The 14,919-nt window shown below is 41.6% G+C and overlaps 1 protein-coding gene across 1 annotated transcript in view; it reads right to left on the bottom strand.

Moving 5' to 3' along the window:
- Nucleotides 1-456: 456 nt before the first annotated feature.
- The window catches only part of NR2E1 (nuclear receptor subfamily 2 group E member 1), a 34,438-nt gene continuing 19,975 nt past the window's right edge, over nt 457-14,919 (bottom strand). Inside the window, exons 6-10 of the mRNA XM_069974187.1 lie at nt 12,564-12,710; nt 9,919-10,015; nt 9,399-9,548; nt 6,457-6,562; nt 457-677 (exon numbers count right to left, since the gene is read on the bottom strand). Coding sequence (XP_069830288.1) covers nt 515-677; nt 6,457-6,562; nt 9,399-9,548; nt 9,919-10,015; nt 12,564-12,710 — 663 coding nt within the window. The 3' untranslated portion in view covers nt 457-514. The remainder of the gene's footprint in view (nt 678-6,456; nt 6,563-9,398; nt 9,549-9,918; nt 10,016-12,563; nt 12,711-14,919) is intronic.

Here is a 14,919-nt window from a genome sequence, read left to right as displayed (position 1 = left end):
AAATCTCCCCATACACTTTATTTTTATAGCATTCAGTCTTGATAGAATCACAATCTTGTTCAATTTACAGGCCAAACAGTACAGTATTGGAGATTATTGGGAGTCCAGATTGAATGTGTCCAGTGATTGTGATGATTTAGTCCAACATAATGTAGGTGACGTATACATGTATTGTAACACATCCATCAATCCTATTAAACTTGTCCTTACAAATGATTGTGGTAGGGCTGCCTTCCCATTGGTTCCCGTGGATTCTGGATTTCACTATGGAAGGTCAAATATCCTTATGTACATTTTGAGTTACCAGGGCCTTGGCGGGTACTTGTGGGTCATCCCCTGGATTTATAGGCAAAACACTGACTACATCATGTAGCAGATTATAGGTTCACAGCATGCACATCAATATGATGGCTATTTTTGACAAAAAGTTCTGCACAATGATTGTGTCCTTTATCATTAGTAATGCATCTGCCTGTAGCCAGCCTTCTGTGTAAGTGTAGGTTGATCTTCCAGGTTAGATATCACTGGATTTATACATATCTGATAGAAGCCGTGTGATAGGAACATTGCCAATAGTTTTCTTGAAAAAAACTTCTTCTATTGTCGATGGGCTTATAGACCGTAAAGCTGGTAGAAGCAGCAGAAGTTTCCCGAACCGACAGGGCTGTGTAGGGTATCTGTGAAATACATATATGAGAACTGATTAACTGGTTGAAAAAAATATATATTATAGGTATACTTCATATACATGTTAATAACTGGAATTGGAAAATACCATTTTGTCTTAAAGAAATGTTCTTCACATGTAAAGATATCCTGACTCTGATGAAACTAAAGGCCCTATTACACCAAGTGATTACCAACAGCATTTGGCAGATTATTGGCCGTTACAGCCGATAATCACTTGGTGCAATAGTTCCTGTAAAAATCAGCCGACATGCATGATGTCAGCTGATCCACGCTTTTCAACGTGTTGAAGAGAATTAAAACGATAGCGATGGCCTTCTGAAGCGGTGGTAGCAGACCGCTGCTATCTCCTATGGCTCTCCGGATGATCTAAAGATTGTGCCCCAACCAACTCCCCCCCCCCCCCCCCCCCCCCCCTCCACTGCTCTTACCAACTCGCTGTCAGCTTGTGTAATAGCACCGGTAGCGAGCGAGGAACAAGGAGCAAGTGGGCGCTGATCTTACAGGTCGGCGCTCGCTCGCTCCTCACCATCGGCCCGTGTAATAGAGCCTTAAGAACGGACCTTGACTAGTGTTGAGTGAACACTTAAATTCACGTTACTTGAGTTGAGCATTTTGCAATGCCTGAGTGCCCGATTTGAGTATCAAACCCCCATTGATTAATGGGATACTTTTGACCAGGTGCGGAGGGTGCCCGGTTAACTTATTAAATTTTTTCATTCTAATTGTGATATATTTTGCCCCTTAAAGAGATATTTAAATGAAATATACAAAAAGTTGAACAAAAAAATGTAATAGGTTTCTGCAAGATACATTAACACTCCAGCAGTATGCTGAACAATGAAGAAATGGATACAGCCAGACTACCTAGGGCTGCTTCTTCAGCCACCGGTGAACAAATTGCGCACCATTAGCTTTGACCCAGAGTGTCCACAGTGTCATTTTCTGATATTACCGTATTTTTCACTTTGTAAGACGCATTTTTTTCCTCTCAAAGTGGGAGGAAAAAGTAAGTGCATCTTATAAAGTGAAGGTGAGTTCCAGCACGGGAGAGAAAGGTGTGTGTGTGTGTGGGGGGGGGGGGGCGGTCGCGCGTTATGCTCGCCGCTGTCTCTCCCCTGTCTGTGTCTGCCTGTTGCCTGGTGGAGGGGTGGACTCTGTGCTGACGGCTCCGGGTGAGCGCTACTGCATAGGACGGGGCGGCTATGGACCGGACCTGAGCGCTTGGGGACTATGAGGACAGATGCAGCTGGAAAGACGGACGTCCAATGCACACAATGTATTGAATAACGGACGATTTCACCGCGGACGTCAGAATAATGTTCATGGCAATTATTTTCGGACATCTTTTGCAAACAGCGGACTTTATTAGTTCACACACAGTTTTTCTTTTGTCACCGTTCTTTCTCCATTTTTACAATTAAATTTACTTTTCAATTAAGCCACACCCAAAGGCCAATTAGTAACCAAAACTAGAATAATGTACCAACACCCGTCATTGCACTAAGGGGAGGCCAGACAGCTAAATGACGTTCGGTATTTTAGACTCAATTTTAAATGGAGCTGAAAAAAACGTTGTGTGAACATGGCCTTGTAGAGTATAGTTTACTTTTTGTATCTTCACACGCAGCTTTTTTGTTGCATTTTTCTGGCTTCCAAAAAAACACCAGAAAAACCGACAACGATGCTCTCAGAGTTTTTTTTTCTTCCGGCTTTTGTAGTTTTTTCTGGTGTTGTTGATTTAAGGTGTGAATTTTTATTTTATTTCACTTTTCTATTCCATTAAACTCTATGGGAGTGAAATGGCACAGTTGCAGAGAAAACACCACACCGTCACCATGCTGCCTTTTGGAAAAACTGCCACACAGCAAAAAAAAAATTCTATTGAATCACATCAAACTAAAATCTTAAGTCCAAAGCACTCCTATTAGACCATGCTACTCAAAAAAGAAAAAAGAAGAGGGGTGCAAAGTTACCAGCTCCATGTCCCAGCAGCCACAACAGTCCAATCCATGCAATGTAACAGCATCCCAGGAGGTGGTGTAAAAATACCAATAGTCTTTATTCAACCATGGCACAAAACAGTTACAAGCAACGTTTCAAACATGAAAATCCAACTGACGGAGATAGATGTGCCGTTACATAATAATGGAATCAGGTCCAGTGGTCAGAAAAACTATAAAGTTATCACCGGCGTACAGGGACCACTTAGGGACTAACTAATACTTAACTTTTAATAATTAATTAAAAAACATGGTCCACACAAACAAACATAAACACCCAATAGTGTACTCCATATACAGTGTAGTTTCCTGAAGGGCACTAGGAAATAAGGAAGTTGTTAGTCCCACACATACAGGGGGTACTGATAGATTAGGACTGTAGGCCGGATACTATGAAAAAGGAGATAGAGTTAGAGACGGAAGGAGGGAAAAGAAGAGGGGTAATGGTGTACCCTGCTCTAAACTCAGATAACCTCTTGCCCTGCCTTTTGGGGAACCCACCTCCTTAATAGGGTGGCCCCAACCACGATGACAGTCCCTCTCCTATTACACGTGCCCAGGAGGAAACAAAGAGGAAAAAACAGAAGACAGAAAAGAGTGCATAAACGTGCCAACTCAAACCACCTAAAAAGAAATATAACAGCAAGAGATATATTTATATACAGGTACAGCACATATTTCATAAACTGTACTTGTTCCGACGCATTTCAACCGTCCCAATTGTGGATGGATTCATCAGGGAACACACATAGCACTCCAGAGGATGTGCTTAAACAGATTCCTGCTGTAAAGATGTCCTCTCATCACAAAGAATTCTTGTGGACCTCTTTCAAAATGGTAAAGCACAATAGTACAATAAATCGCTCATAATAGGTGCGGTGACAAAGATCAGGTAGACCACCCCAGATAAATAGATATTCAACTTGATAAAGCAGACTAGTTATACTTAGCTAAGCAGATGCTGGGTAGAGTAGTAGTGCCGATAGACATGATGGTTACCACGAGGATCCATGATCCCCCCACGAAGCAATGTTTCAACCAACAGAAACGGATAAGCTTGAAGAAAACCTGTCAGTTGAAACGTTGCTTGTAACTTTGTTTTGTACCATGGAGGAGTAAAGACTATTGGTATTTTTACACCACCTCCTGGGATGCTTCTACATTGCATGGATTGAACATTTGGCCGTGGGTGTTTTTGCTCGTACGCCATTACTTTTTTGTTTTTACTTTTTTTCCATTTTTGTGAAAATTTAAGGCTGTGTGAAACCAATCTTAAAGTAAGTATAATGTTTTTAGACCAACTCAGCTGTTTTCCATAGGAGACTTTGCAACAAAATCCAATTGAATTGGTCCAGATTTGCTGCTGCAGTTTTCCCTGCATTTTCTGCAAATTTTCGGAATTCTTCAGAATTTTTCTGCAGCAGATTTGGAATGTGTAAATGTATCATTATTTAAAAATAATGTGCAAGGGTACACCTTAAAGCGTAACTGTCATGTTTTTTTTTATTGCAGAAATCAGTAGTATAAGCGATTTTAAGAAACTCTGTAATAGGTTTCATCAGCCAAAAAAGCCTCCTTCTGTACTCAAGAAGCAATCTCCCAGCCTCCCCCCCTAATATCTTATCTGTGCATTATCAGGCAAACACGTCTTCATTACAGAGAAGCCAGTGAAGACGGGTTCTGCTCTCTCCATTGTAAGCCTATGAAGGGGGAGGGGCTGAGGGAGATGAGGGAGCAGGAAGAGGTGACATGAAGGTCAGCTGTTTGTAGACTCTCTGGGCACCTAAACCGCTAAATTCAGGTGTCAGAAAGGTCAGTGCTTATCTATGAACTTACTGAGAGAAGATTGCAGGGTGTTGTTTTGTGCAGAAATCCTCCGTGCTCAGTCACTCCTAACAGCCCCTCCCCTCTCCATAGCCACATAATGGACACAGAAATCCTGCTTCATTTGATGTGAGGGGGGAGGCTGGGAGATTGCTTTTTCAGTACAGAAGGAAACTCTTTTAGTACATAAAACCTATTACAGAGTTTCTTAAAATCGCTTGTACTGTTGATATTTAATGTTTTCAGAAAAATGACCCTGAAATGACAGTTACGCTTTAAAGCATGCCTTTCTATTAAAAAGAGTTACTTACTTTTCAGTAAAAGTGTGGATCATGTTCGCTGAGCAGACTGGCCCATATTGATGGTACACAGCCTGGGCTTTCTGTCTACCTTTGACCTGCATATAGCATATACTCAGTGGCGGTCTTTGGCACCAAGCACACCAAGCGATCACTTGGGGCCCCCAACATCCAGGGGGGCCCCCACGCCCCGCTCTTGTGCTCAAGACCACTGGACAGGGCTGCTGCCCCGCTCGCTGCTGCCATTTGAACTGTAACTATGAGCACTCGTAATGAGCGCTCATAGTTACATGCAGCAGCACTGACAGGGCAGGAGACATTGGCTCCCTTCCTGTCAGTCACTCTTGTGGCCGCAGGAAGGGTTTTCCCTGCGGTCACAAGTGGCAGCTTTGTCCTTGGGGTGCCGGCGCTCCAGTGACATCACTGGAGCAGCGGCGCCAGCACAAGGGGAGTGCGGTCTCTTGTGATCGCAGGGAAAACCCTTCCTGCGGCCACAAGAGTGAAGAGAAGAGGAGACGCCCGGACCCAGGTGAGTATAAGTGTTTGTTTTATTGTGTTATATACTGTATGGGAGGGGGAGCACACAGGGGTCTGTTTAACTAGGGGTCTATATAAATGGGGGGAGCACACAGGGGGGCTATATAACAGGGGGAGCACACAGGGGGGCTATAGACTACTGGGGCTTCACAAAGGGGTCTACATACTATTGGGGGCAGCACACAGGGGGTCTATATACAACTTGGGGCAGCAGAATGGGGTCTATATACAACTTGGAGAGCACACAGGGGTCTATATCCAAGTGGGGGAGCACACGGGGGCTATATACTACTGGTGGGGCACACAGGGGGTCTATATACTACTGGGGGAACATACAGGGGGTCTATATACTACTTGTCAGGCACACAGGTGGTCTATATATAACTGGGGGAGCACACAGGGGTCTGTATACTACTGGGGCAGCACACAAGGGGTCTATTTAATACTGGTGGGGCACACAGGGGGTCTATATACTACTGGGGGAACCACACAAGGGGTTTATATACTACTGGAGGAGCACACAGGGGTCTATATCCAAGTGGGGGGGGAACACAGGAGGTCTGTATCCAAGTGGGGGAGCACACAGGGGGGCTAAATACCCCTGAGGGAGCACACAGGGGGTCTATATACTAGTGGGGGAGCACACAGGGGGTCTATATACAACTGGGGCAGCACACAGGAGGTCTATATACTTCTGGGGGAGCACACGGGGGGGCTATATATAACTGGGGGAACACACAGGGGTCTATATACTACTGGGGGAAGCAAACAAGGGGTATATACTATTGGGGGAAGGACACAAGGGGTATATACTACTGGGGACAACACACAGCGGTCTATTGTTTTGGAACGCGTGTCGAGGGGGGGCCCCAGACACAACTTCGCTTGGGGCCCCAGAAATGCCAAGACCGCCCCTGCATATACTAAGCCCTGCCTCCATTTTCTGCATTCTGTATTGATCAAGCTGTTGCTAGATATGGATTTCCATTAAGAATAGGCAGTGGACAGCCGATTGCAGGGAAGGAAAACACCAAGTAGTGTTTTTTTTCTTCGTTTTTGACATAATGGGAAATAGTTTGAACTGACTGTGAATATTATTTAGTCACCTGGTATGTATGTAACTGTTGAGCGTGAGCTGAGCTTCATCTTGCAACGCTGCAATGGCTGCTGCATTCCGGAAACTTCTCAGTTCAGAGCCACTATGTGTAGGGACTGAAAGAAAAAAAAATCTATTATTATAAAATGGTAAAAAAACCTTAATACTATATTGTTACTATAACAAGTTATTTAAATTTATATTCATACAGTTATCACAAGGTCATGACATCATTTTATGCATTAAAGGGGAAGTATGGCAGAGGGTAAAAAATTACGGTCAGGGGTTGGGGGGGAAATAAAAAAGACACTGATTTTCTCCCAGGTTCCGGGTATGTCACGACCCAAGTTCTACATCACAGACTGGTGGGATTTAGCCCGTTCATCCAATCAGTGACTGCAACGGTGTCCCGCCCCAGGCACTAACTGGCTGAGCTGGGCATCCATCAGCCGGGACGTGACAGCCAGTGGGGAGCTCAGAAGACAAGCGGTGGGGTGCAGGAGCGGGTCGCGGCTCTGCACGGGCATCGGGACAGGTGACGATAACTTATTTTTTATTTTCCACCCACCCCCTGCCTGTAATGATTTTTTACTTCCCTGCCGGACTTCTCCTTTAAGCTACTATGCACCTTGAAAGTTTTACTAGATGTATGGACACTATGCAAACCTAATGTATTAGGCCTAGTGCGGGTCTGAGAGGTAATGTGTGAAACAGACATTCTCTCTTTTAAACAGGTCTTAAAGGGGTATTTCCATCCTATTGCGTTTTCTCTTCTCCCAAGAACAGGGACATGGTCCTTAGAATGAGCGATGAGTGATATGGGGCACAGTGGCCCCATAGAGAATAAATGGAGTAATGGCCATGGCATTCATTCTGTAGTCAGCTATATTCCTGTTCTCAGGGTCAATGGGGATTGCAGTGGTCAAACCCCAACAGATCAAATTGTTATCCCGTGTTCTGTGGATAGGGGAAAATATAATGGGGCAGGAAGACCCTTTTAGGGCCAGTTTCAGGCAACTATAATACACTGGCTTCAACACCTGCACCTCCATACAGTTTTACTGAATTAAACTGACATCACCTTAGGGTTCTATGGGGAGCTGCATTTGGTTTGGCACAACCTTCATTGTGGGGATTTGGGATTTGTAGGTAAAAACTGTGGGGGATATTTGTCAAACCGGTGTAAAGTAGAATTGTCTTAGTTGCGCCCAGCAACCAATCACCTTCCACCTTTCATTTGTCAAAGAATCTATAAGGAATGAAAGGTGGAATCTGATTGGTTGCTAGGGGCAATTAAGACAAATCTACTTTACACCAGTTTGATGAGTCTCCTCCTGTATGTCCATATAGTACTCTTGACCTTTCTTTTTTATTTGTGTAGATTATGTTAAGGTAAAAATGTAATTTTAAGCTACTGAATCCTGATAAACAATCTATAATGTGGCCCTCCAGACAGGCAAGGAATACATTATCTTTCGCATGGCAGAGGGGCCTTTGGTTCCCTAGGTCCTAGGTGTAGATATAACCTTGCCTATGTCAAATGTTTTGAATATATCATTGGTTTCCATTTTGAAAGTGGAACTTGGATGCAGCCCTAAGGCTGGCAGGAAAACATGGATACAACCTATGACTCTATAGGATGACATGCAACTTCTGCAGCCACGGGGAATCAAATACTGAGTGCTTGGGAACGTTGCAGAACCGGATTGATTTGACAGGTCCCCTCAACACTACCTGTCATCATAAAAATACTATTCAATCTACTGGAATGATGCTATATAGCAGGAGGAGCCGAGTAGAATGTCTAGTTTCATGTTCTCTTTAACTTTAAAACAATATAAAATAAAATTTATGGCTTATAAATTGCAAACCATATGTAAGCAACATCTAGTTTGTACCTACATTATCCAGCATATAACTAATTCTATAAAATTAACATTATACTTTAGGCTATGTTCACACAACGTCAAAAATAGAAAAAAAGGAGTCCTTTTTTTTATATATAAAAAAACGCCTGTTATTGCCACGATTTAACTGACTGCAATGGCAACGCTTTGAAGTCAATGGGAAGACGCACGTCCATTGCACACAATGCATTAAATAACGTGCGTTTTTACCGCGGATGTCAAAATAATGAACATGATCATTATTTTCGGACGTCTTTTGCCAACAGCGGACGTTTTTTATTAGTATTTCACACACAGTTTTTCTTTTGTCACCGTTTTTTCTCAGTTTTTACTATTAAATTCAATGGACTTTTCAATTAAGCCGCACCCAAAGGGCAATTAGTAACCAAACTAGACTAATGTACAAAGACCAGTCATTGCAATAAGGGGAGGCCAGACAGCTAAATGACGTCCGTTATTTTAGACTCAAAATAACAGACGTCTTTTTAAACGGAGCTGAAAAACGTGTGAACATAACCTTTCTCCGTTTTTACTATTAAATTCAATAGACTTTTTAATTAAGCCACAGCCAGAGGCCAATTAGTAATCCCAAACTAAAATAATGTACAAACACCAGTCATTGCACTAAGGGGAGGCCAGACAGCTAAATGACGTTCATTATTTTAGACTGTAAATAATGGACGGCATTTTTAAATGGAGCTGAAAAAACATTGGGGGTGATTTATCAAACATGGTGTAAAGTAAAACTGGCTCAGTTGCCCCTAGCAACCAATCAAATTCCACCTTTCATTCCTCAGACTCTTTGGAAAATGAAAGGTGGAATCTGATTGGTTGCTAGGGGCAACAGAGCCAGTTTCACTTTACACCATGTTTGATAAATCTCCCCCATTGTGTGAACATAGCCTTAAACATATGGCTTCCATATCACTCGAGTATTGAGTATAAAAAGTTGGGAATAGGATACATTACAAATAATTAATGGTGCTATTGTAGGTTGTACTTTTAGGCATCTTGTGCCGTCATATTCAAACCATTAGCCACCTACCTGCCTTAAAAGTGACAATGCATTTGAGACAAGCAAACTCAGTGGCGTCTAGCCGCAGCTGTCGAAATCTCGCCACCACTTCCTGCAACGCCTGGATTTCGGCTATGATTTTATTCAACTTCTGGGAATCGGTGTTATCGTTGTTCATTCCTGAAACCGAAACATATCGAAATATATATATATAGTTATCAATTTCTAATCCCCGGCGAATCTCTTCTTCCCACTTAACACGTATCTGTCAGCCTGCTAGAAACTATTTCCGTGTCGATTTTTATGAAAATGATAATAAAGTACTCCTTTAGGATGATAACAAACACAGTGATTAGCATTTCAATGATGATACAAGCAGTTATGAATACAACAAGACAACATTATTTGCATTTAAATATAGATTTATAAATGACAGGTATGGTCTATTGTTCGTAGGGGATTTGTTATTCTTCACATGTTGTTCATACTCCCGGCAATGTATTTTAATGTTAATTTCCACAACAAAGTCATTAAATTGAGCAGTCCTTACCAGATACAGCCAGTAGCGTGCTTGCATCAACCGGGATGGCCCATTGTGCTATTCCCAGAACAAATAGCTCTCTCCACGCATCTTCCAGGAGCATCAGCTGCCACACAATATGTGAATGATAGGTTTAGAAGTACATCAGCCACGCATACCGCTCTTATTTCAGGATCCCTTCGCTAAAGAACTCTTTATAGCTGAATATTTTACCTCAATTATGTTTTTGTTAATAATACTAAGAATACACTACGCTGCGGAGAGATCAGACAAGACTAAAGCTATAAGAGTTCCCCTCCAAACTAAACTGCCTCTAAAGTACAACATTTTTTTTTTTTATTCAATCATGATGGAAAGGAAAACACTGACTATATAGAGCTTTTTTACATGGGATAATATGTAAAGTGTTAAAATATTAAAAGTACGGGATTGGGGGGTTGTAATATTTAGGAAATAACTAAATAGATAAAAAGGAAATTTAAAAAAAATTTAATTAAAAATACATTTTTACCAGTAAATACAGTAAAGTTGCAGAGATGGTGTATCAATAAAACGTCATGGAGCTCCAAGGGCTATGTTCCCAAAATCGAAATAAAAGCAAAATGGCTATATATGCATCTCTGTGTTATGTTATGTTGCAGTGGAAAGATTTACCCTTCTTCCCTCTATGGCTATGCTCCCACATTTTTCTCTTTTTCTTTTTTTTAGGCAAAATAACGTCTGTTGTTTGATAATGACGGCTGACAATGATCATTATTGTAATATAACGTCTGTTATTTTCAAAACAATGGTCGCTATGTTTGAATTAAAAACATTGTAGGAACATTTTTACTTTTACTTATTTAGGCAATGTTCCCACATAGTATTTCCAACAGTCTTTTTTCAACAGTTTACCTAAAAGAAAAAAAAAACTAATGTGCGTTGTAAAGAATATTTATAAACCTGGACTTAGACAGCTGATCCTGCTCCCACAATGTCTTTTTTTGGCCACTTGAGTCTAAATAACATCCATTATTTCATATCGATGACTATTATTGTAGAAACCACAACCATCTTTATAAAATAACGGCCATCATTTGGACTCAAAAAGGAAAAAAAAAACATTATGGGTGCATAGCCTTAAAGTGAATGTACTGATGGTAAGTTCTACACATGGATAGAACGGCGCTAAGGCGTGGAAACCGTTGCCGCGGTCCTTTTTTTGAACCGCTGGCCAGTTCCTGTGTATGGCGCCGTTCCATTCACAGTACCGGGCCGGGGGTGAAGCACTGGAGGTGGGCCAGCCCTCCCTCAGTGGGAGGAAACCACCCACCTCCATTGATTCTAAGGTTCATTGTCCGTTAAGTCCAGGTTCACACATATTGTTAACAATTATTATTATTACTTTTTTTTAAGGTAATCTGTAATAAACTGTAAACAAGTAATAGAAAGGAGAAGGATATTTTTTTCCTCTGCAACATAATGTTTGAATCTGGCCTGTGAGCAGAGATGCATGTAACGCCATTTTGCTTTTCTTTTGATTTAAGTCACCCTGAAGTTTTATGCTTCATTGTAATTCACATTTGGGGATTTATTATAATTTTTTTTTTTTATTTAAATTAATTTTTGTTTTCTTTAGGTCAACGTGTATCCTAGAGAAATATATCTAGAGCAAAGCACAGTTAACAAATGCTGCTTACACGAGTGATGAAAATGATTATTTCTATGATAATAAGCTAAATATCCTAGCCATAGGGTATATTTACACTCGCTATAGCTACATGTTTTTATTGGTTTTCTGCATTCAATAAACCTTTTGTTATACGATTCTAATTTAGCTTAATATGTGCGAATAAGGCTGGGTTCACACTGCGTTTTTGCAATCCGTTTAACCCCCTCCCGCCGCTGCACTGTTAATTAATGTTGCTGCAGCCTATGCCCGATGCTGCAGCGACGTTAACTAATGCTGTAGGATGACACAGGCACAGGAGCTACACCTGTGTCATCAGTGGCGGGTCCCAGCTAACAGTGATAGCCGGGGACCCGCCGCAACTCTCAGCAACGAAGCCGCGCTCCGGTGCTGAGAGTTAACCCTATAGATACTGCGGTCAGCACGACCGCAGCATTTATAGGGCTCCAGAGAGAGAATTCTCCCTCTACAGAGGGAGAATTCTCTCTCTGGTGTCCATCGGGCTCTGCAAAGTAATCGCAGACCCCCGATGGCAGCCATGGAAACCAGAAGCCTCCGGCTTCCGGTTTCCTGGCTACGGAAGCTATGGGGGGGGCCGGAAGGGAAGGCTGGGCACGCGCCCGTAGACTCTGCCCCTTCCACTCTCTCCCCTGTCGCTGATACAAGATAGTAACAGTGGCAGGGGACAGCGGAGAGGGGGCAGACATAGGGGACATCAGCTTATGGGATCATTATGATCCCATAAGCTGATGCCAAATCATGACCTGGGCATTGAGGCATCAATGGCCCCAGGTCGTGAAAAGGTTAATGTATACATTTTATTAAAACCACGTTTTTGCGTAAGTTAAAAGTAACCATTTTAATACGAATACGTTAGACGAACTGCAAAAACGCAGTGTGAACCCAGCCTCATGGTGAAAATATATAAATAAATAAGGAAAATAATACACAAATAAAGAGCAAATAAGATTAAATTGGCTCTTACCTGATCTTGTAAAGACAATGTGGAAAAAGCAGGCACACTCTTTGCCCATTTAATGCTCATGAACAGAAGCCGAGCTGCAGATTCACATACTGATTCTGTGGCCACTTCATAGAGGTACAGGGGAGCTCCATTTACTTCATGAGGATACTAGAAAAAATTGGATTGTTTTTAGCCTGATTATATATTGATAGCATTGCTTGGCATAACAACTTAAAAAATAAATAAATAAATAATAAAAAAAAAATATATATATATATATATATATATATATATATATATATATTATATTATATATATATGAAAAAATACAAAAACTTCAGACCAACTGTATGTAGGGTGGTTTACTGTAGTTGACTTGAATTGAAAATAACAGTTCCTACTAGTTCCTACATTTGTCAGATATATTGGGGGAATTTACTATTCCTCCAATCCTAACACCTCATTTTTGTTCTCTAAAGGGCCAAAGTTTGTAGGGCCAAAGTTTGGAGGCTTATATCTGGGGCACAAGCAACATATCAGAGGTGTAAATGACTTTGCATTTTGCACGTAGACTGCTGTTTACTGACCAATGTGCACTAAGATAGATTACAAAAATGCATATAACACAAAAATACATATATACATATAAATACATATAAATGACATAAAGAATTGCCTTGCACAATGCAGTTGGCACATTGGACACTCAGCAAACAGTAGTAAATTCTCCCCATTATGTATCAGAAGCGGATATCTGTAACCAGTGTTGACCCCGTAAATTGCTAACACCCCTCAATAGGTGCAGAGGATATACAGTTACAGTAAATATATCTATTGTTGGCAATCATACTTCTCAGATAACTAAGAAAATTAAGCATTAAACACTAATGTGACTTATGTTAATAGGATGGCAAGTGTCCACTAGACAGGAAAGTGTCCTGGCTTCTTGGCAATAAGTCAAGTTATATATAGTTATATAATAAATTATTGCTTGCCTTGGATTACAAACATAATTCGTTTCGGGACCATGCTTGTAATCCAAATCACTCTTAAACCAAAGCAAATTTTCCCATAAGAAATCATTGAAATCCAGACAATTGGTTCCACACCCCAAAAATAGTGATTTTATTCTGAATGACATGTAACACTAATGAAACAAACATTGAGAAACAGGTGAATATGTGATAAGTTACTGTACAGTATAGCAATCAGCATGTGGAGTATAGTGTGTAGTAAGGGCATAATAATGAAAAAACAGCAGCAGTTTGTAGATACAGGATGGAACTGCAGATCCCCAAAATGAGAAGCAGGGCTGTCAGACCGCTGTCAGAGGTCTGTGTGGTCACATGACAGGAATGGGGAAGTGGGTGTGTTTAGCATGGAACAATCAGGAAGTGAGAATCACAGAGCTGTGCAGGAGGACAGTGACGGAGACTTTTCTGTACAGCAGTGTGTATAGCTGAGTGTAAGTGCAGGCACATTATAGCAGCAGTGTGAATGGCTGAGTGTGAGTGCAGGTACATTATAGCAGGCATGGAGAGGATGGAAAACACAAGCACTGACAGAGACTGCAGGTAGCATGAAGACATTGCCTCCGCAGTCCTGTCCCCTGATGCAAGCCCCAGCCTGAAGTGGATCTGCTATGATTTAGAAGGTGAGGGAGACTTCCTGGGTCAGAGTACAGAGCTGTAGACCCCGCTATGCAGGCCATGCCCCTCCCCCACTCCCCCTTCCACCCAGTACAGGGAGCTCTTAAACCAAAGTAATGCTCTTAAACCAAGTTACAATTTTGAAAAACGGTGAGCTCTTCTTGCAAAACGCTCTCAATCCAAGTTACTCTTAAATGAAGGTACCACTGTATATATCATGTCAGTGCCTGACTGTCAAGATGTCAACATGAACCATCTGGACAGCAGCCATGGGCGATCAGACAGGTGAGTATGATTTTCTTTTGATGTTCTATGTGAAACATAGATTGTTGGCAGAAAAAGACCACTGGGTCCATCTAGTCGGCCCTTTTAGTATTTCCTTTCTTTTATCTTAGGATAGATCTATGTTTATCCCAGGCAGGTTTACATTCTGTTATTGTAGATTTACCAACCACATCTGCTGGGTGTTCCAAGCATCTACTACTCTTTCAGTAAAGTAATATTTTTTCACTTTGCTTCTAAACTTTTCCCCAAGCAACCTCAGATTATATCACCTTGTTCTTGTTAGTGAGACTGACTTCTGATGGGACCTAAATTACAGTACCATGTAGCATCTACATTGCCAATGAATGGAGCCACCTGCTTTCAGCCCTGTTCATTTTGTGTATGTTGGAGCAATGGCTTTGCTGAACAGCTGATCATAGGGGGAAGGGGGACAGGGTGTGTTT

This window comes from Dendropsophus ebraccatus, chromosome 6 (assembly GCF_027789765.1).
Source record: "Dendropsophus ebraccatus isolate aDenEbr1 chromosome 6, aDenEbr1.pat, whole genome shotgun sequence".
Classification (NCBI taxonomy): Eukaryota; Metazoa; Chordata; class Amphibia; order Anura; family Hylidae; genus Dendropsophus; species Dendropsophus ebraccatus.
This window is presented reverse-complemented; position numbering and strand designations above follow the sequence as displayed.